We start from the raw sequence: 23017 nt of genomic DNA, 5'->3' as shown, positions 1-23017 counted from the left end.
TTTTTTTTTTAATAAACTTGAATGAGTAGATGTGTCCAAACCTTTGACTGGTACTGTTGCTGGATCTACACAACCACAACACGTGGGACGTGGTTTCATTTTGACATTATACTACTTTTGTGGTCTGAAAACATCGGACAAACTTTAATTTATGAGTGACATGTCCCTTTGAGCTCAGATCTCTCTCAGGCCAATATTTTTCTCCTCAGCAAAAATGCACATAAATAAAACGTCTCTGGAGGCTTTGTGGTTTGTTGAACACGAGTGCCATCGTGTGGCCAATTTATGCACCTGAAGGAAAAGAGATGAGCACACCGATTGATAGGTTGGCCTAGTTTACACTGAATTTGACACTGAAAAGAAAAATGCTTACAAGTAACTGCAATACAATTATCACTATTTCCTTATTTTTAAATGCTTAAAAGTAACTCCAATACAATTCACTATTTCTCTCTAATTATAAATAAATAGTGATGTTTTATCAAATTAAAGTAATATCTTATCAATGAAAGAGTCACCATATTTGCATAAAAGTTTACCATAATGCTCTGTTTCTGACGTGATGTTGCGCCATGGTTAAGCTAGCCCAGGCACGACTGGGGGAGTGTCACATACCTTGGCTTTGAATTGTGTACATTTCCATTTAACCCACACAAGTTCTTGAGTCACTTCCACGTTTTTACTGTCAGTGGTTTTAAGCAGCTACGATTAGCAGGCCTATATGGTTATTCATTTGTTTAGGCAAATTGTTCCAGGTTTTGATGCTCAAATGTCTATTTAAGCAATTACACGGTTAATATACCACGGCTAAGGGCTGTTCTTATGCAAGACGCAAAGCGGGGTGCCTGGATTCAGCCCATATACCACAACCCCCCGCGGTGCCTTATTGCTATTATAAACTGGTTACAAACTTAATAAGAACAGCAAAATAAATGTTTTGTCATGCCCGTGGCATATGTTCTGATATACAAAGGCTGTCAGCCAATCAGCATTCAGGGCTCAACCACCCAGTTTATAATATCGTTGCGTCTTGCATTTGAACCTTAGAACAGTATATTGGCCATATACCACACCCCCTGGGGCCTTATTGCTTAATAGACAATTGAGCATCAAAACCTAGAACAATTTGCCGAAACAAATGAGTAACTATATAGGCCTGATAATCATAAATGCTTAAAACCACTGACAGTATAAACGTGGAAGTGACTCAAGAACTTGTATGGGTTAAATGGAAATTAACAGCCCTTAGCCATGGTATATTGGCAAAACACCACCCTCGGGCCTTATTGCTTAAGAATAACATTATTAGACATAATAGGGCCTTTTCGTACACAGATGAATCTTAGTCCTATAAAACGCAATTTCAAAGGAGATTCTCCATTGAGCATGCTTTTTTTCGGCCAAGACTTAAACTGTGTCCGGGAAACCGGTTCATAGACATGCACTAAAGTCCTATAATCTCTCCCTCTCATGAGAAAATATAATATTGTGCCATAAACGTCCACCCTCATTATCTATTACGCTCCATATTCTGATCCTATTTTCCTTATAGGCCATGTTCACGAAGCTAATTAGATATTGACCGCCACAATGTCCGTAATTAATAGACTATCTATCACTTTCATTGAGACTGCGTCCCTGGCACCTGCAGACGGCCTTGACCGCTTCAGTGTCGTTGTGGGTAATCGTAATCTCGAGCTGGTACAATTACAGTTGAACATTCGGTGAAATCGAAGCAGGCTTGGCTGCTCCGTTTGGGGTCAATTTCATAAAAATTCAGGAATAGACTAAATTGAATCATTCTAGATTTACTATTAGGGATATTGTAATTTCAATTGGGTTATTTGTCTATTCACTGGATCAAAATAAGGTTTAGGCTACGCATGACCTTTAGATCTATCCAAATAGCACAGGAATTTTTCAATTCTTGCCCATGTAGTTTAGAAAATTCCATTACTTATTCTATGCCATAGAATGAGATTATAATAACACAATTTGCAGACTACATCAGGCTACGTTTGCTCAGCAGATGGCGTGAATTTGCATGATAGAATTGAACCTTTCCAATACTTTCGCATTCCTTCATACACTTCTAGCATTGAAACGCAAACCGGTGTTGAGTAATGTCAATAACCCTTCGAGCAAATTGGCAATTTCCAGAACATTAACAAATTCCAGCGTCACCATTCACAACGGTTCCCAACCCCCCTCTATCTAATGCAGGAAGTGACAGTTGTTCACATGTGCGCAGAGCGCATCAATTGCACAGCTCCTATTGGCATACGGGTGTTTTACAGTCACGAGACTATCCATGTATATATGACATCTGAGAAAGCGTTGCTCTGTTCAAACACTGATGAGGTACCACAAGCACGAGCAGAATATCCGGAGACGCACAGTTTCCAACTATAGACGGATCGCTAAAAACAAAACCTAGTTCATTGGAATTCACATAGCTCAGTAAACGAAGGCACGGACAAATCTCTTCAGCTGGGGTGGAAGGTGAGCGTATTTTTTCTCAAATATTTGGACGTTAATGTAGTCGCTGGTGATGGTTAATTTGGGTTCTCAGGGGGGGCGAGGTCAACTCACGACCTCGGTGATCTTCAGGTCGGGAAAGTCGAGCTCTAGAAAGATACCAGAGATCGGATTTTGAAATCTGAGTTGGATGACCATAAAAAAATAAAAAATCTGTCGGATCTCGTGTTTTTTTCGAGTTCCAATTTGCCTTGAACGCAGTAATTGTGTCAGTGTTAAAATCCGCTGTAGCGTCTCGCTCCTGTCAGCGTCGCGAGCCCACGTATACCAGTGTTTCCAATTCCGGTCCTCGAGTACCCCAAACAGCACACATTTCTGTTGTTGTCCCAGACAAAAACACCTGATTCAACAAGTCATTGGCTTGATGACAAGTACATTCAGGTGTCCTTGTCCGGGGCCACACAAAAAATATGTGCTTGGGGTACCCGAGGACTGGAGTTGGGGAAACACTGACCTAAGTGATTCGACCGGAGTTGGGAGCCGCTGTCACTTGACTATATTCTGTTGCAGCTGCGTATTTGAAGCCCTTCAGTCAGCTCAAACAAACTTCATCATAGGTATAGAATATTGTTTCAATGGGTGTCATATTAGTTATTGCTTTTGATCTATGTATAGGTAGGTACCTAGCTCTTGATAATGAATCTGTGCCATTACATTACACATACGAGTCATTTGACGAAGGCGTCTTCAGTAAGGGGGAGTTTTGATAAGAGCCCTGATAACAGCATCACGCAGTTCATCGACGCACAATTGGCCCAGCGTCGCACGGGTTAGGGTAGGGTTTGGCCGGGGTAGGCGTCATTGTCATAATAGTTTTTGTTCTTAACTAACGCGCACTAGCCTAGTTAAAGTTTAAATAAATAAATATGGGTTTGGAAGCATAAAGACCTTATCTTTCACATCAATGAGGAATAAAATGTTAAATTGATACACACCTTTTGTAGGGTTAGTGTTCCCATATGGCCATATCTCCATGTTACAGTGCGTGTTTAGCATAACAGAAATAAGACCGAGGGACCACCAGTGCTATTTAGCATGTCAACAGAAGGCCGCCAGAAACCTGTTGTCACTGAAAAATAATATCAGCTGAAAACTCTGAAGCCGGTTAAACAACTCTACAGTGTATATTTTGCATTTGCGACATTATTTGAATGTAATATGAAAGTAAAGGGCTTCATGTTTCTAGAACCGTATCGCAATTGAGAAATCAATTCACGTTTAGATGGAGTATTTAGCTCCCAGAGACAGTCTCCCTCTGAAAATAACACAAGGATCTTGGACTTTAAGGAGTAATGGTAGGCTCCTTAAGAGTACATCTTGGGCTAATAGGTACCATGCATTTATGCTGAAGGACAGGGCAATGTTTCCCTAACTTAGTTCAATGTTTTCAACCAGACAGTTCCTATGGTATTTGTTTTTGTCAGTGCAGCATTGGCATTAGTAGTATACAATATGCTAATGACACACCTTTGCTATAACCTTTCAAGGAGATAGTTTAGACTTATCAAATCTAGAATGACAAAAACACTATGATATTTACAGTTGAAGTCAGAAGGTTACAGACACCTTAGCCAAAAACATTTAAACTCAGTTTTTCACAATTCCTGACATTTAATCATAGTAAAAATGCCCTGTGTTAGTTGAGTTAGGATCACCACTTTATTTTAAGAATGTGAAATGTCAGAATAATAGCAGAGAGAATGATTTATTTCAGTTTTTATTTCTTTCATCACATTCCCAGTGGGTCAGAAGTTTACATACACTCAATTAGTATTTGGTAGCATTGCCTTTTAAATTGTTTAACTTGGGTCAAACATTTAGGGTAGCCTTCTACAAGCTTCCCACAATAAGTTGGTGCATTTTGATCCATTCCTCCTGACAGCTGGTGTTACTGAGTAAGGTTTGTAGGCCTCCTTGCTCGCACACGCTTTTTGAGTTCTGCTCACAGAGGTCAGGGCTTTGTGATGGCCACTCCAACACCTTGACTTTGTTGTCCTTAAGCCATTTTGCCACAACTTTGGAAGTATTCTTGGGGTCATTGTCCATTGGGAAGACCCATTTGCGACCAAGCTTTAACTTCCTGACTGTTGTCTTGAGATGTTGCTTCAATATATCCACATAATTTTCCTTCTCGTGATGCCATCTATTTTGTGAAGTGCATCAGTCCCTCCTGCAGCTAAGCAACCCCACAACATGATGGTGCCATGCTCGTTCTTCACATTTGGGATGATGTTCTTCGGCTTGCAAGCCTCCCCCTTTTTCCTCCAAACATAACGATGGTCATTATGGCCAAACGGTTCTATTTTTGTTTCATCAGACCAGAGGACATTTCTCCAAAAAGTATGATCTTGTCCCCATGTGCAGTTGCAAACCATAGTCTGGCTTTTTTATGGCGGTTTTGGAGCAGTGGCTTCTTCCTCGCTGAACGGCCTTTCAGGTTATGTCAATATAGGACTTGTTTTACTGTGGATATAGATACAGTAGGGCAAAAAAGTATTTAGTCAGCCACCAATTGTGCAAGTTCTCCCACTTAAAAAGATGAGGCCTGTAATTTTCATCATAGGTACACTTCAACTATGACAGACAAAATGAGGGGGGAAAAAATCCAGAGAATCACATTGTAGGATTTTTTATGAATTTATTTGCAAATTATGGTGGAAAATAAGTATTTGGTCTATAACAAAAGTTTATCTCAATACTTTGTTATATACCCATTGTTGGCAATGACAGAGGTGAAGACTTACAGAAAACAATTGACAAGGTTTTCACACACTTTTGCTGCTATTTTGGCCCATTCCTCCATGCAGATCTCCTCTAGAGCAGTGATGTTTTGGGGCTGTTGCTGGGCAACACGGACTTTCAACTCCCTCCAAAGATTTTATATGGTGTTGAGATCTGGAGACTGGCTAGGCCACTCCAGGACCTTGAAATGCTTCTTCACGAAGCCACTCCTTCGTTGCCCGGGCAGTGTGTTTGGGATCATTGTCATGCTGAAAGACCCAGCCACGTTTCATCTTCAATGCCCTTGCTGATGGAAGGAGGTTTTCACTCAATCTCACGATACATGGCCCCATTCATTCTTTTCTTTACACGGATCAGTCGTCCTGGTCCCTTTGCAGAAAAACAGCCCCAAAGCATGATGTTTCCACCCCCATGCTTCACAGTAGGTATGGTGTTCTTTGGATGCAACACAGCATTCTTTGACCTCCAAACACGACGAGTTGAGTTTTTACTAGCAAACTTCAGACGGGCCTGGACATGTACTGGCTTAGGCAGGGGGACACGTCTGGCACTGCTGGATTTGAGTCCCTGGCGGTGTAGTGTGTTACTGATGGTAGGCTTTGTTACTTTGGTCCCAGCTCTCTGCAGGTCATTCACTAGGTCCCCCCCGTGTGGTTCTGGGATTTTTGCTCATCGTTCTTGTGATCATTTTGACCCCACGGGGTGAGATCTTGCGTGGAGCCCCAGATCGAGGGAGATTATCAATGGTCTTGTATGTCTTCCATTTCCTAATAATTGCTCCCACAGTTGATTTCTTCAAACCAAGCTGCTTACCTATTGCAGATTCAGTCTTCCCAGCCTGGTGCACGTCTACAATTTGTTTCTGGTGTCCTTTGACAGCTCTTTGGTCTTGGCCATAGTGGAGTTTGGAGTGTGACTGTTTGAGGTTGTGGACCGGTGTCTTTTATACTGATAACAAGTTCAAACAGGTGCCATTAATACAGGTAACGAGTGGAGGACAGAGGAGCCTCTTAAAGAAGAAGTTACAGGTCTGTGAGAGCCAGAAATCTTGCTTGTTTGTAGGTGACCAAATACTTATTTTCCACCATAATTTGCAAATAAATTCATAACAAATCCTACAATGTGATTTTCTGGATTATTTTTCCTAATTTTGTCTGTCATAGTTGAAATGTACCTATGATGAAAATTACAGGCCTCATCTTTTTAAGTGGGAGAACTTGCACAATTGGTGGCTGACTAAATACTTTTTTGCCCCACTGTACGTTTGTACCTGTTTCCTCCAGCATCTTCACAAGGTCCTTTGCTGTTCTGGGATTGATTTGCACTTTTTGCACCAAAGCACGTTCATTTGTAGGAGACGGAACACATCTCCTTCCTGAGCGGTAGGACGGCTGCGTGGTCCCATGGTGTTTATACTTGCGTACTATTGATTGTACAGATGAATGTGGTACCTTCAGGCGTTTGGAAATTGCTCCCAAGGATGAACCAGACTTGTGATGGTCTACAAAAAAAAAATAATCTGAGGTCTTGGCTGATTTCTTTTGATTTTCCCATGATGTCCAGCAAAGAGGCACTGAGTTTGAAGGTAGGCCTTGAAATACAACCACAGGTACACCTCCAATAGCATCATTTGAGTCAATCAGAAGCTTCTAAAGCCATGACATAATTTTCTGTCATTTTCCAAGCTGTTAAAAGGCACAGCCAACTTAGTGTATGTAAACTTCTGACCCACTGGAATTGTGATGGTGAAATAATCTGTTCTTAAACAATTGTTTGAAAAATTACTTGTCATGCACAAGGTAGATGTCCTAACTGACTTGCCAAAACTATAGTGTGTTAACAAGAAATTTGTGGAGTGGTTGAAAAACAAGTTTTAATGACTCCAACCTAAGTCTACGTAAACTTCCCACTTCAACTGTATCAATTGCCATTCTTTGCCATTAAGCATATTCCAAAACAATTAAGCATGAAGTATTTCACTGTAAGTAATGAGGCATAGGTGATGCTTTCTTCATAAAGAGAGCACAGTAACTATTAATTAGGTCATTGAATTACCACCTCAACTGCCACAAGATAGGACCAACTCTGTCTAGCAGAGGACAGGAGTCCATTAAGATGCCTGAATTCCAGTGGGCTCACAATGACTTTACAGCATGGTGCCACTAATCTGGGGATTGAATGCACATTGTGTTGTTCCCTATGTCACAGAAACCACGTTCTCACTAGATGCCAGTTATGAAAACGAGTTAAATTTCATGTAGCCTACATAAGGAAGTTATGCATGAATTAACTTGAATGTCTGATACTGTTTGTAGTTCTATGCATCCACCTAACAACTCGACCCGATTCTTACCATCAGACAAATGTGAATCTAAAACAAGTTCGCTAGCCTTTTCCCCGTGCGTTTTACACAAAGGCAGGCAAAGAGTTCTTAGGAAGAGTTAATGATAGTACTTCTCCCTAATTCTAGTGGCTGTCTCATTTCCCCCCCCTTATCCCTGGCTGTAACTTTTTCACTAGTTGGCAAAGAAGTGAGTCATCATATTTTAGAACCTGCCCTGGGTGATAGGAACCTCTGTTAGTCAGTAGAAGTAGGCTACTCTATCTTTCCTTTACACAGGCATAATTGATGAGGTTTGACTTCTTCATACTGGCCCGTACACACTCGGGTTGCGTAACACATTTGACACAATGGGTATGATACAAGTGATATTCTTGTGACTCAACAGAGTTTGTCTGCACCAAAATATTGTCTCTACAAGAGCTGTGTAAACATTTTTGTTCAGACAAATGCTCAGTTCGATCACAACAGTTTTGTCAAATGCGTTCTACATCAGTTGTACAATATGGGGGCGTTAATACTCTGGACTCTAGATAGTAGTCTGTAGTTGATCCAGTCAAATAGATTTATAAGTGTACAATAGTTATAAACTGCCTGGAAAAGTTGTGAGGCGCATACCATCGTTAGACATGAGATATTATGCTGGCCCCATGGGTATATTTCCAAACTCAAACTATTTTTTTTGTCTGATTTTACCACAGTTGGATTTGGCAATTGAATCAAACTGTCTGGGAATATTTAACATCTTGGCACCCTTGTGTGCTCACTTGTTTTTCTCGTTTTCATGAATCCCCATGAAATATCTTTTAATTGCTTTCATCAAATATTGTATTCAGAAGCTTCCACCTTGTAATGTATTTTGGCACAGCACTACAGTATAATGCTTAACAAACTGAAAATGTTTGTTTTAGTCTCGGCAACCCAGGATCAAATCTTGCAAGATTGGGCCTAATCGGACGAAATTGTGATTCGCCAGAAATAATGAGTGACTCAAAAAAATAAAAATAAAACTGTCTACCAGTAGAAATGTTTCTCATCCATATTGCTCAGCCTACCAACAGATGTAACCTAACATTTGAATGTTTTGTCTTTCATGAGAGACTAGCCTAACAAACTGAACGTGTTTTGTGTGAACTTCGTCTGCTTGGCTTACACACTGAGAACAAACGTCTTCAGTGTGTGTCTCTCTCCACTTCTAACCGGGTAGGCTCTGGGGCTAGGTACCTTGTCTGCGTCTGTTCACACTAATAACCCCCCTCAACCTAACCTCTGTACCTCAGCTGTCACTCACACAACTCAGTTACCCTAGCAACCAGCTGAAATGAGAATGCAAGAGTACATTTCCTGCACTATTTGCATGTGCCTTTAAAGTGGAACATACAGCGGTTTAGCAACATGATATCTTGTTAAAATCTGTTCATATACTTTTTCAGCTTGTAGTTCGCCATCAAAATTGAACTGTTAAACGATGGGGAATAGTAGCCTGTTCGCCCCTTATGCAGTTTTCCTGCCAACCTGGTCTTGGAGAATTTTGTATTATTCTGTATGTAAGTCATACTCCATTTAGTATGATATGTTACGTTTCGTATTGTATGGACATCAACAAATTAATTAATCATTCATTTCATATATGTTAACAATTATAATTTGTATTTGTTACAAATTTGAAAAATATACAATATGTTACCAACCACCCTAGGCCTTAACTATGATGGAAAATTTGTTGTGGAAATTCAACACCAGGGACACCTGAGGTCAATATTAAATGAATCGTCCTTTATTATCAGTGTGCTGGAGAGGTTCCAGCCAACTCAATGCACCATGTACACATGTTGGTCACGAGCTCCCCCGGGGCAGTCCCATTAGTTCTCTTATATACTGCTTACACGGACAAGTTATATTTGCATGATTTCATTATTCATCATTAATACATCAGTAACTTTAGTTCATGCATGTGACTGACCAATACCTCACGAGGCTTCTTCGCTCCAAAGCTGGGACCTTGAAAATGAGATGCCTTTTGGTTCTCAAAACGATATTCTGGGTGAAATTGCTTATCGTGAGGATTCCTCCCAGGCACATTCAATCAGTCACTTGCATGAACACAGACATTGGTTATTAGAAAAGCACAAACATTTTCCATCACATTCCCTCTTATCACTCACTCTGATAATTATCATGACATTTTATTAATTTGGTTATTACTTAAACTATCAAAGTAGTAAACAATCCACGCATAAAACCACAGACACTTTCAAACCCTTCATTCTGGGTTGTACAATCCAATTTGTAAAACCACGGCTTAAGACCTTTGCTTCAAACAGTTACACATGTTTCATTACACAATTTCATTTATGGATTCTGGCAATGACATTTCAGCTGTAGCTTTTGTCACAAGTGGCATGTTGATGACGGATCGGTATCTCAATGCATTTTTTGTCTGCAGTGTGCAGACCTCTACAATCAACCTGATACCACAAATGAACTATTTTAAACAAGCCTATATCAATTATGGACACTGACCACCCCCTCCCTCCCGGCACTTGTTCTTCTGCCACCTCTTTATTTTCTTCAGATAATGATAGTGTTACAATTACATTACATCCAATAATATTTAATTCTATTGTTTTAATGAGTATTTGTATAGTGGCTGTGTAAATGCCCTTACCTGCCCAGAGGCTACGGGTGCAAATTAGCTTTTGGCTAACTGCGGGAAATTTACAGTTGAAGTTGGAAGTTTACATACACTAAGGTTGGAGTCATTAACTCATTTTTGAACCACTCCACACATTTCTGGTTAAAAAACTATAGTTTTGGCAAGTCTGTTAGGACATCTACTTTGTGCATGACACAAGTAATTTTCCCAACAGTTTACAGATTATTTCATTTATTATTCTCTATCACAATTCCAGTGGGTCAGAAGTTTAAATACACTAAGTTGACTGTGCCTTTTAAACGGCTTGGAATATTCCAGAACATTATGTCATGGCTTTAGAAGCTTCTGATAGGCTAATTGACATCATCTGAGTCAATTGGAGGTGTACCTGGGGATATATTTCAACCTCGGTGGCTCTTTGCTTGACATCATGGGAAAATCAAAATAAATCAGCCAAGACTTCAGAAAGAAATGTAGACCTCTACAAGTCTGGTTCATCCTTGTGAGCAATTTCCAAATGCCTGAAGGTACCATGTGTACGATTGTTTGTACAGATGAACAAGTATAAACACCATGGGCCCACGCAACTGTCATACCGCTCAGGAAGGAGACGTGTTCGTTCATCCCTAGGAGACCGTACTTTGGTGCAAAAAGTGCAAATCAATCCCAGAACAACAGCAAAGGACCTTGTGAAGATGCTATAGGAAATGGGTACAAAAGTATCTATATCCACAGTAAAACGAGTCCTATATTGACATAACTGAAAGGCCACTCTGCAGGGAGGAAGCCACTGCTCTAAAACTGCCATTAAAAAGCAAGACTACGGTTTGCAACTGCACATGGGAACAAAGATCGTACTTTTAGGAGAAATGTCCTCTGGTCTGATGAAACAAAAATAGAACTGTTTGGCCATCATGACCATCGTTATATTTGGAGGAAAAAGGGGGAGGCTTGCAAGTCAAAGAACACCATCCCAACCATGAAGCACGGGGATGGCAGCATCATGTTGTCGGGGTGCTTTGCTGCAGGTGGGACTGATGCACTTCACAAAATAGATGGCATCATGAGGTAGGAAAATTGTGGATATATTGAAGCAATATCTGAAGACATCAGTCAGGAAGTAAAAGCTTGGTCGCAAATGGGTCTTCAAATGGACAATTATTCCAAGCATACTTCCAAAGTTGTGGCAAAATGGCTTGAGGACAACAAAGTCAAGGTATTGGAGTGGCCATCGCAAAGCCCTGAACTCAATCCCATAGAAAATGTGTGGGCAGAACTGAAAAAGCATGTGCAAGCAAGGAGGCCTACAAACTTAACTCCGTAACACCAGCTCTGTCTGGAGGAATGGGCCAAAATTCACCCAACTTGATTGTGGGAAGCTTGTGGAAGGCTACCCAAAACGTTTGACCCAAGTTAAGCAATTTAAAGGCAATACACTCAATTAGTATTTGGTAGCATATAAACTTCTGACCCACTGGGAATGTGATATAGCTGTGATAAAGCTGAAATGTATAATTATCTCTCCTATTATCATGACATTTCACATTCTTAAAATAAAGTGGTGATCCTAAGACAGGGAATTTTTAATAGGATTAAATGTCAGGAATTGTGAAACTGGACTGTACATTGATGTTGCATTGTCCCCAATAAATAAATTTTCTTTCTATGTTCATGCAAGTGACAATGTGTATGGGAGGAATCCTCACTATCAGTATCTGCAATTTGGCAGTACACCCAGAACATTGTTTAGAGAACGGAAGGTGTTATCTTAGTTTCAAGGTCTCTGCTCTGAGAGAAGAAGCCTAGTGAGGTATTGGTCGGTCACATGCATGAACCAAACGTTAGTGATATATTAATTGTGAATAATGAATAAGAAAAATCATGCAAATATGACCTGTCTGTGTAAGCAGTATATAGGAGATCTAACTGGACTAACCCGAGGGAGCTCACTTCAGACCGGTACTTTATGCAACTAAGTTTGACCTCTCCAGCTTGCTGTTAATAAGGAATGATTCATTTCAATATTAACTTTGCGTGTCCCTGTGTTGAATTTCCATGACCTAACCATCTGTCTTATGTAACCATACCAAACGTAACATATTTGGGTGTCCCGGATTACTATGTTACGTCTAGTCTGAGACCAGGCTGTGCCTGCCAATGCATTATTGTCCCAATTCGCGTTTTGACAACTGAATGCGAACTTGCCTGCCTGCCCGCCCATTTGATCGACGCCAAATGCATTTGACCGACAACTAGGAGAAGGGGATACCTGGTCAGTTGCACAACTGAAATCTGTCTTCCGCATTTAATCCAAACTCTCTGAATCAAAACTAAGAGATATGCTAACTGTAACAGTTGTTCAGCATAGCTAGCTAGCAAAGAGATTCACATTTCTTGCTTGTTCACCAAATTACACCTGCATACGGTATCTAACTAGTCACACACAAAAAATGGCGGGACAAAGTCGGCCACTCGTCCAATGACAACATCCTCCCAGCAGCTAGCTACAGCTAGCTAGCTAACGTTAGGCTCCGTGTATTTAGCTTGCTACATAAATTCAAACTGAAACCGTGCATCCCGAATGGGTGGAGGAACCAAGCAATGTTCCAGGTCAGCTGTGATTTTACAACATTATAGCAATATTTCTTTAACTACCAAGACATGTGTTTGTGAATTATATTAATCATGCATTGAACTGCATCTATCTATTGCCAACAATTCCTTACTCTACATCAGCGGTTCCCAAACTAAGGGTTGCGACCCCATGTGGGGTCACCTGATGTGAAAATGGTGTCGCGGGAGAATTGACAAAATTCTGAGAACAATGTATACCTTTTATTTGCATACAGTCAAAAGTTTGGAAACACCTTCTCATTCAAGGGTTTCTTTATTTTTATTATTTTCTACATTGTAGAATGATAGTGAAGACATCAACTATGAAATAACACATGGAATCATGTAGTAACCAAAAAAGTGTTAAACAAATCAAAATACATTTTACATTAGAGATTCTTCAAAGTAGCCACCGTTTGCTTTGATGACAGCTTTGCACACCAATTTCACGAGGTAGTCACCTGGAATGCATTTCAATTAACAGGTGTGCCTTAAGTTCATTTGTGGAATTTCTTTCCTTTTAATGCGTTTGAGCCAATCAGTTGTGTTGTGACATGGTAGGGGTGGTATACAGAAGATATCCCTATTTTGAAAAAGACCAAGTCCATATTATGTCAAGAAGGTCAGTCAATCTGGAACATTTCAAGAACTTTGAAAGTTCAAGTGCAGTCACAAAAGACCTCAAGCTCTATGATGCAACTGGCTCTCATGAGGACCGCCATAGGAAAGGAACACCTAGAGTTATCTCCGCTGCAGAGGATAAGTTCGAGTTACCAGCCGCAGAAATTGCAGCCCAAATGCTTCAGAGTTCATGTAAGACATATCTCAACATCAGCTGTTCAGAGGAGACTGCGTGAATCAGGCTTTCATGGTTGAATTATTGTGGGGGGAAAACACTACTATAGGACACCAATAAGAAGAAGAGACTTCCTTGGGCCAAGAAACATGAGCAATTGACATTAGACTGGTATAAATTCGTCCTTTGGTCTGATGAGTCCAAATTTGAGATTTTTGGTCTTTGTGAGATGCAGAGTAGGTGAACGGATGATCTCCGCATGTGTGGTTCCCACTGGGAAGCGTGGGGGTGCTTTGCTGGTGACTGTCAGTGATTTGATTTAAAATTCAAAGCACACTTAACCAGCATGACTATCCACAGCATTCTGCAGCGATATCCCATCTGGTTTGCGCTTAGTGGGACTATCATTTGTTTTTCAACAGGAAAATTACCCATCAAACCTCCATGCTGTGTAAGGGATATTTGACCAAGAATGAGAGTGATGCAGCACTCTATCAGATGACCTGGCCTCCACAATTTACCTGACCTCAACCCAATTGAGATGGTTTGGGATGAGTTGGACCACAGAGTGAAGGAAAAGCAGCCAACAAGTGCTCAGCATATGTGGGAACTCCTTCAAGACTGTTGGAAAAGCATTCCAGGTGAAGCTGGTTGAGAATTCCAAGAGTGTGCAAAGCTATCATCAAGGGAAAGGGTGGCTACTTTGAAGAATCAAAATATTTAGATTTTTTTTGCTTACTACATAATTCCATGTGTTATTTCATAGATTTGTCTTTACTATTATTCTACAATGTAGAAAATGGTAAAAATAAAGAAACCCTTGAATGAGTAGGTGTCCCAACTTTTGACTGTGTGTATCTCATTATTCTTGAAGAATGTCAGTCATTAATGCCTCATGAGCTTTTTTTCAAATGTCCTACCCCAACAGCACCCAAAATATAAGCTTTCTTCATCCCCGTTGTTTGTAAACAATGTAATTCTAAACAAATACTCTATAGCCTCAACACCACTCTGTATAGCTGGGATAATTGATATTGTGAATAGACGGTACCACAGACTGATTCATTAAACCTAAACTCGGCAACCAAGAACCACTTGGACATCGTCAATTTTTACAATGCTGCGCGATGATCCTCAGCTTGGCAACAAAAATAATAGCAATGGTGGTGGGGCGGCCTGTGGCGCCATTTCCCCCTACTGCTGATTCTGTCTTTATTGTAGGATTGTTGCATTTGACTAAGGTAATGTCTAGGGCATCACTTTATGAACTTGTGACATTATTATAACTCAACTGTTTGGCCATTCATCTAATAACATGGCACATTTTGTTTTGCCCTCTCTAACAATGCCAAACTAATTGGTCGTGATGACTTGCATTTCCTGTCCATTAGTCAGCAGTCTAGCTCTATGCCTGGCCACTGTAACAGTTCAATACTGTCGAACGAATGGCATCGATCATTGCATTGAGTAGGGATCTGATGCACTGAGGCATTGGGATTGATTGACCCACATTCAGAGCTCAGCCGTGCACTCGCACAGGTAGCTGTCAAACACCGACAGTATTCTAATCCATTAGCTAGAACGGACATGAGGGATGAGGGAGACTTGCAGTACATGTGCCTTGAGTCAAGACATTGAGATTGTTGAGAAAGAGTTGTGAGATGGGTCAGTGGCCAGGGCAATATCAGAGTAGGAGTGCTGATCTAGAATCAGTTCTCCTGTCCATGATATCTTATTCACAATGGTCTAAATGCCAAGACTAATCCTAGATCAGCAGTTAAATTCTGAAACATTTTATGAATATAGGTCCTGTGCTCATCTGTATGTCTATTGAGCATGACTCCTATTCATGATCTAGTTCTATTGGAAGGGTGCGAGGGGGGAAACGAGGGAAAGGACCGAGCAAGCGAAGGAAAACGATAAACGAGAGGGAAAGAGTGTAGGATGAAGAGAGGAGTGTAATCCCCTGCTCTGGGACAGCAACACTGACCAGGCCTGCTAGAAGTTTACCATCACTGCCAACCAGGAGGTGCATGAGGAATCATCTGCCCCTCCCCCCCCCAAAAAAAAACACACACTCACATACACTAACAGAGCAGAAAAGGGCACAGAGGTTATTAATAGCAAACAAACAAACAGGATACAACTGGACTCCCAGTGGAACTGGTAACTGAATGCTCTACAAAGTTGATTTCATTATTTGTTTGTGGTTAAGAACATATTACTTGACTAATATCCTTCATGTATCAGTTTGTTTTAAACCTGGGCTTGGGGTCATATGTTTATGCCGTATTTCTATCTTTGTTAAGTATTGTTTGATATAGTAGACATGGCTATTAGCTTTGAACATGTCTACGACTTTCGTTGGTCGTGTTTTCTCCGTCTATCTTTGAAGAACTTGGGCTGCTCTACGGTTTCAGGTTTAGTTGAGGACCAGGCTGATTTGACCCATAAGTAGTGTGCTGTGGAGTAATGGTGTTTGTTTACCTGGTTTGTGTATCTACTGTAAGCTATGTCAGTTAGTGTAAGACAAGTGAAGTTTGTGTTTTTAAGGTCATTTGAAGGCCATTGTAAACAGCAGAGAGATTCTCCCACTGTCGATTTAATATGTAAACAGATCTGTCTCTCTGGCTGCGTTTACACAGCCAGGCCAATTTTGATATATTTACCACTATTTGGTCTTTTGACAAATCGCATTTGATCTTTTTCAGAGCTGATCTGATCTGAAGTCAAAAGACCAATTAGTGAAAATAATATAATAAACTGGCTGCCTGTGTACATGCAGCGTGTGTTTCTCACTCTCTTTCAGCCAGGATTTAACATTTGGCAGGTTCATAGCTTTTGGAATAACAACATTTTATGGTTTAGTATGGATCGTATGACCGTGACTACAGTTTAGTAATTATTTATTTTTGATATGCGACAACAGACTAACTGCTACAGTAAGGTACTCAAGGCTATGTCCTAAATGGCATCCTATTCCCTATATAGTGCACTACGTTTGAACAGAGCCCATGGTTAAAAGTAGTGCACTATATAGGGAATAGGATGCCATTTAGGACATGCACTCGAGAGCATAGCGCTTTACTTCAGTTCTGTCCTCTCTGCTCTGGCCATCTACAATTGAGATCTGCTGTCTCGGGGACTTCCATTGGGCTACATAGAAATAGAAACCCTTACAAAAGATCCACCATTGAAAAGTTGCCTGTCTGTTAGCCACGTGGCCGTTCAGCAGATACAATGTACTATCGGGAGGTATGCACCATGAGCTATGCACTTTTTACCTGGTAATCTTGCTCAATAGGGCATGTCCTGTTTTGATGACTGGAGTATTGGATCTCTCTCTCAACTTTCTTTGTTTCACAATGCTCCATTTGTACTCTTTTAAACATCTGATGTGATTTCCAAATAAACCGGGAATACCAGGCCTCGGGCAGAGACCTAGTCGCGTTATGACTGTTACTTAGTCATGGATGTTTCATTAAGTGTTGAACAGTGTGAGGCCACAGTAAAGAAATCATGCAGATTTTCTCCCGGTGTTGTGTGAAGGCTCTCCTGTTAGACCAGGGGCCGTATGCATCGAGCATTTCGGAGTAGGAGTGCGGATCTAGACTCAGGCCCCTCCCTGTGTAGGTCATCTTAATCTTTGATCTGAAGGCAACGCTGAGACACTCGATAAACACAGCTCTTGCTCTCTATAGGTTTCCCTTCCTATACCCCCTGTAGTACCCACTAGGCACCCTATATACACCCACTAGGTATACTTTGTATGCTCTATACATTCTAGGAAATATCTCATCTGCTGCTACACAAAAAAAAAAAATCTAAATATAACATGTAAAGTGTTGGTCCCATGTTTCATGAGCTGAAATAAAATATCCCAGAACTGTTCCATTCGCACAAAGCTTATTTCTCAATGTTGTGCACAGATTTGTTTACATCCCTGTTAGTGAGCATTTCTCCATTGCCAAGATAATCCATCCACCTCACAGGTGTGGCATATCAAGAAGCTGATTTAAGCAGCATGATCATTACACAGGTGCATCTTGGGCTGGGGACAACAAAACAGCACTCTAAAATCTGCCATTTTGTCACAACACAGTGTGCAATTGGCATGCTGACAGCAGGAATGTCTACCAGAGCTGTTACCAGATTATTTAATGTTAATTTCTCTACCATAAGCCGCCACCAATGTCATTTTGGAGAATTTGGCAGTACGTACAACTAGCCTCAAAACCGCAGACGACGTGTAACCGTGCCAGCCAAGGACCTCCACATCCAGCTTCTTCGCCTTCATTAGAAACCGTCTCAGGGAAGCTCATCTGTGTGCTCGTTGTCCTCACCAGGGTCATGACCTGACTGCAGTTTAGCATCGTAACTGACTTCAGTGGGCAAATGCTCACCTTTTGATGACCACTGACGTTGCTGGAGAAGTGTGTTCTTCATGGATGAATCCCAGTTTCAACTGTACCGCCTGATCAAATCCTATGTGAAGAAGATGTGTCGCGCTGCTTGAGGCAAATCGTGGTCACACCAGATACTGACTGATTTTCTGATCCACATCCCTACTTAAAAAAATTGATTTTTTAAAAATCTGTTGGTCACAGATGCATATCTGTATTCCCAGTCATGTGAAATCCACAGATTAGAGCCTAATTTATTTATTTTAATTTACTGATTTTCCTTTATGAACTGTAACTCAGTAAAATCTTTGAAATTGTTGCAGATTGCATGTTAAAAGTGAATTTCTAAATATGAAGGCTACATTGAAGCTTTCGGGTGCGTGAGGAATAGCCGCTCGGATTGGAGAGGAGGCAGAGTTAAGTTAAGCTTTCCTGAATAACTGGGCCTGCCTGGAGCATATGTGACCACATCCTCATTATTATTATTTTTATAGGACGCCTTGGGAGAATAATGATCTGCAACAGACAGCAAGTCTCTGTATCAAAAGTTTAAAAAAATACAGCCAGACTGGCCTGCTAAGGTGGCTTTCTAGACCTTATAAACTGTCGACTAGACCCACAACCGATCCAAATGAAATATTAAAATCACAGGAATTTTGCGCCGCTATTGAAAATGACATTTTCACTGCAGCTGGGAGTAGAATTTTTGTACTCACTTGAAAACAATAATGCAATTATTCATTGTGTTGCAGGCTAGTCTAGGTAGGATCATTTGTATTGTCCTTAAACAAGATCAATAGGGGAGCTTTTCGAGCCGCGTGTCTCTTGTCTTCACTATTATTTCATGCGCAATGAGGGACCTGGCCTCTCTGCTGCCTATCAGCTATTCCTATTTATTGTAGTGGATTCATATTAAAAATGGATGCGGCTTTGAATGCGTTTTATATGTGGTATTATGCTAGTTTAGCCTATTGCAGATCTGGACAAACGATCCACCTTTGCTGAATATACTATTACACTGGTAGATTATACTGAGGTATACTGTGGTATAGTAAAAGTTAGCACACAGAAAAGCATAAGGGAAGTGCCAAAACATATAAGGGGACGTACATGCAAGCACATGAGGAAACCTGGCTAGTATGGAAGAAATTCTATAGTAAAATCTCCAAACGAGAGAATGTAAACCATGAGGGGAAATACACTACCCTCCCCTGTGCCTAATTTTTTTTTTTAAATAACCACACAAAAAGCCAGCACAAAAAAAGATGGACTTCCCCTATTCTGGAACCCCCCCCTCCAGTAAATTTTGATCTGTCCCTAATGTTACAACTCTCACATGTTTGGAAAGTGGTCAGACACACACACACCCACTTTTGCATGAAATCAACCTGTTTTAAAGAGGATTTTAGGAATTTTCCCCATGACAATAGTTGTCAGTGATAGATACTGTATGTTAATTGAGTTGTAATTGGACCGTTAATATGTGAAATGAATAAAGGGTGTACAGTGTGACTGGGGTGTCAGTGGGGGTTGAACGTGTGGTACGGGAGTGTTAACGCTGTCTGGTGGATCATGCAGATGACTACTGGGGCTGTAAATTGACAGGGGAAGACGACGTCCCATAGAGATCCACTTTGGAGTTTATTCTTTTCAAAGCTGCCTCTCATTGGCCACATTCAGTAGCGAAGAAATGGAAGAGTTGTATGGGATGGAAGTACTGTATATCTGGGCATGTTTCGCCTGGTATTCCAGGCCGCCTATGATATCAGTAAAGAAATGCTTATGGAAAAGGGGTCACTTGGGCGTTTTGGCTGTGGCTTCAGATCTTCATTCGTTCATATGCAATCGTAAATCACACTTTCACTCTTACTTATATTGGCAGGCCAGGGTATCCACTCTATCCCATCAGTATGTAACGTTAGAGCTAATGTTAGCTTAAGTCTTGTCCCCAGCTCGCCCTCATTTCTTTCATCTTTCTCTTGCGCTCTCTTTCTCTCTCTCGCTCGCTCTCAAGAGGGCTCTATTTTAAGGGCAGTTGATTACATTGTTTAGTTGTGCCACCCTGTGAAACCCTGCTCCCCCCCCCCCCCCCTTTCTATCCTCACCCCACTGGGCCTGGAGGGAGGGGAGGTTTCTTAGCTGTCACACATGGCTGCCTCTGTCACGGCCCCACTTTGTTGTGCTTTTCCCCTCATTGAGTTCCTCCACATTGTGTTTTTTTTTATTTTTTAACGGCGCCTTTGCTCCCTCTGCAGAGCGACGGCTGAAGACAGCTGTCTAGAAGAAGGAACCAGAGAAAAACAGCCATGACAGAATACTACCAGATCTTAGGGGTCCAGAGAAACGCTTCGGCCGAGGACATTAAAAAAGCGTGAGTACCCGTGTTCGGCATGGCCTCTTTTTTTAAATTTATTTTTATTTATTTTTATTTTTTTACACGCATGTCGACTTTAGTAGTGTGGGACACTCTTTTAGGATGTAGTAGACTAATTATAGAAACGGAGGAGAAACGGAGAGAGCGCTAACCGCTAATGCTTTAGAAAGTTTCCACTCTTCTCACTCCGCTTCCTGTAACCTGGCTGAGTACCGCTGTCGCAAACCTTCCTGCATGCTCACACACCGGCAGACACACTGAGCAGCCCCGCTCACGCACCGTGACCAAGGTTTCCTATTGTATTTTGTGAACCGTCACGCGTGTCGTTTTGCCAGTAATGTGTTGTGAATGACGGACACGCGCACCCCTCTTTTTAAAACCGCGGTATGATTGTGAGATGACGATCTGCCCTTTTGTGCTACTAGGCTTGGGAATCTAAGGTATGCTTTTTAAATTTATTTTTAGGGTTTAAGTTAGTACCGACTCCACTGTGAAGGGAGAGTTTTTCCTCTCTTTTCGTTTTTCAGTTTAAGTGTTGAATACAATGGTAACATAACCGTCGAAGTCACTAAATTAACCGAGAAGTGGTCTTTTAAACACAAGCGAACTGTTTTTTCACTTTCAGTTTCAACGCTGACTAGGTCAATTGTGTAACCCCATCTCTCTGATACACTGGGCTACCCACTTCTAACCCTGCCAATTTGAACTGCTTTACCTCAACCTTGGAACCTCTTCGCACTTAATAGACTTCCTGTAAAAATATAGTCTGTTACACATATTACTCAAATGTACATTTGTGCGCTTACTACATCTCGACCTCTACCTCCGGAGGTAGTTTATGACACTCGCCAGACAGTTGTTCCCCTTGAAGCAGGGCAGTGTAAACAGAGTTGTCTCGTTAAGCTAACACACCTACGGTGTATATGGTAATGGCAGAGCATTGTTTTTGAAAAGTATACTACTTAATAGACATTTTCCTAATATTTGAATCATATTTTTATTAAGTTTTAACTTGAAATTGCAGTAACAGCCTGCTACATTTGAATTTTTAAAAATAACCTTGTATTTAACTAGGCAAGTCCGTTAAGAACAAATTCTTATTTACAATGACTGCCTAGGAACAGTGGGTTAACTGCTTTTGTTCAGGGGCAGAACGACAGATTTTTACCTTGTTAGCTCGGGGATTCGATCTAGCAGCCTTTCGTTTACTGGCCGAACGCTCTAACCACTAGGCTACCATTCTGAAATTGACGCTGTAGCTGCCGGCTGCACTGAGCCACGTAAAACGATTCCTTATCTGGTAGCAGGCTAACATAACCAACTCCGAACCTTAGTTGTAGCATATAATGTAGTAATAAACCAGCTGTAAAAAAATATGTTTTATATTGGCTCTGATGGTGACCAGATTATTATATCAGGTCATATTGTTTAAACATAAAACTCCTGTCCCAGGGAGGATGAAAACCCCTTAGTTTTTGTTCAACTGCAGTTGTCTCTCTCTAACAGGGTTGAGATCGCCGTATGCAGGGTTGCATCATGTAGGCCTTTTATATCAGTCATTAAACATGATACTCCTACACTGTCATCACTATTGTCTTGAATGATTAATCCCAGTCAACCATTTTGGATTAAAAAGGCCTAGCCACCCGACATGTGATTATCAACCACATTCACATTTTCTCCGAACACAAAAACGTTTGCCTATTTCAGGCTATATATCCATTGCTTAGGCTATAAAAACATGGTGTTACATTTCCCCTGGCCCCTATGGGATCAGAGCGCATGGGCTTCTCTAGGTTACCTGCAGCTGTGGTTGTTATCGGTAGGCTACAGTTGATCAGACTGTAGTATTTTATTGTGCACGTTGAAAAAAATGAGTTATTTTATTAAAAAATAATTGGTGGCGGTTATGGGCTTCCATATAAAACAGCTTGTCGTGGGGAATTCACCGATTTATCCACGTTTTTCAGTCGCAATTTGCTTTTACCACATGCAATGATTTGCGTTATATTGATAAAAATGAAGCCAGTTTTTTTTTTTTTATGTAAGGTGTACTTTTTATATTTGTATGAGAGGGTTAATCGTTCTTTTTGGATAGGATAATGTTATGTGATGAAGACATGCTGTAGCAATTGTCTGCACATGATTTTGATTTGTTTAATATGGTTTGGTTGCATTATTCAATCGTTTTAATGTTTTAGAAGAAAAGTCTGTCATTGTTGAATAGTTTGTTTACTGGATAGTGGCTACTATGATATTTACAGTCAATTTGAGCTGCGGACCAAGAATGTTGCGTTGCCAGCCGCAAGGCAAGAATGTCATGTGAATTGTAAAGTTAAATTCTCTTTCGCCATACCGCTCCTCAGACTCTCCTTCATATCTCGTAGTGGGAATAGGGCCTTAGCCGCCTTGGTCATGTAGGCTGTTAATGTCAATTGTACTATACTGACTCTGTTTTACACATCCTTTATTGAGTATTTTTTTTAAAATCTTTTTGTATTGTTTGTTGGTTTGGCAATGCCACTGTCAGCCAGAGAAATATGCTGAGAAGGAT

The 23017-nt window shown here is 40.8% G+C and overlaps 1 protein-coding gene across 10 annotated transcripts in view; it reads left to right on the top strand.

Annotated features, from left to right (window-relative positions):
- The first annotated feature begins 2285 nt into the window (after positions 1-2285).
- dnajb6b (DnaJ heat shock protein family (Hsp40) member B6b) overlaps positions 2286-23017 on the top strand; it is a 48416-nt gene continuing 27684 nt past the window's right edge. For 2 of the 10 annotated variants that reach the window (XM_020494844.2, XM_020494843.2), the window contains exons 1-2: positions 2333-2502; positions 20345-20460. In XM_020494844.2, coding sequence (XP_020350433.1) covers positions 20396-20460 — 65 coding nt within the window. In that variant the 5' untranslated portion in view covers positions 2333-2502; positions 20345-20395. Of the gene's footprint in view, positions 2503-15762; positions 15853-20344; positions 20461-20708; positions 20904-23017 lie in introns of those variants that run through there. The other 8 variants (XM_031835958.1, XM_020494841.2, XM_020494842.2 and 5 more) reach the window with 8 other exon arrangements.

Source organism: Oncorhynchus kisutch, linkage group LG11 (genome assembly GCF_002021735.2).
Source record: "Oncorhynchus kisutch isolate 150728-3 linkage group LG11, Okis_V2, whole genome shotgun sequence".
NCBI classification, from domain to species: domain Eukaryota; kingdom Metazoa; phylum Chordata; class Actinopteri; order Salmoniformes; family Salmonidae; genus Oncorhynchus; species Oncorhynchus kisutch.
The sequence above is the reverse complement of the archived record's forward strand: the minus strand, read 5'-3'. Positions and strand labels throughout refer to the sequence as shown.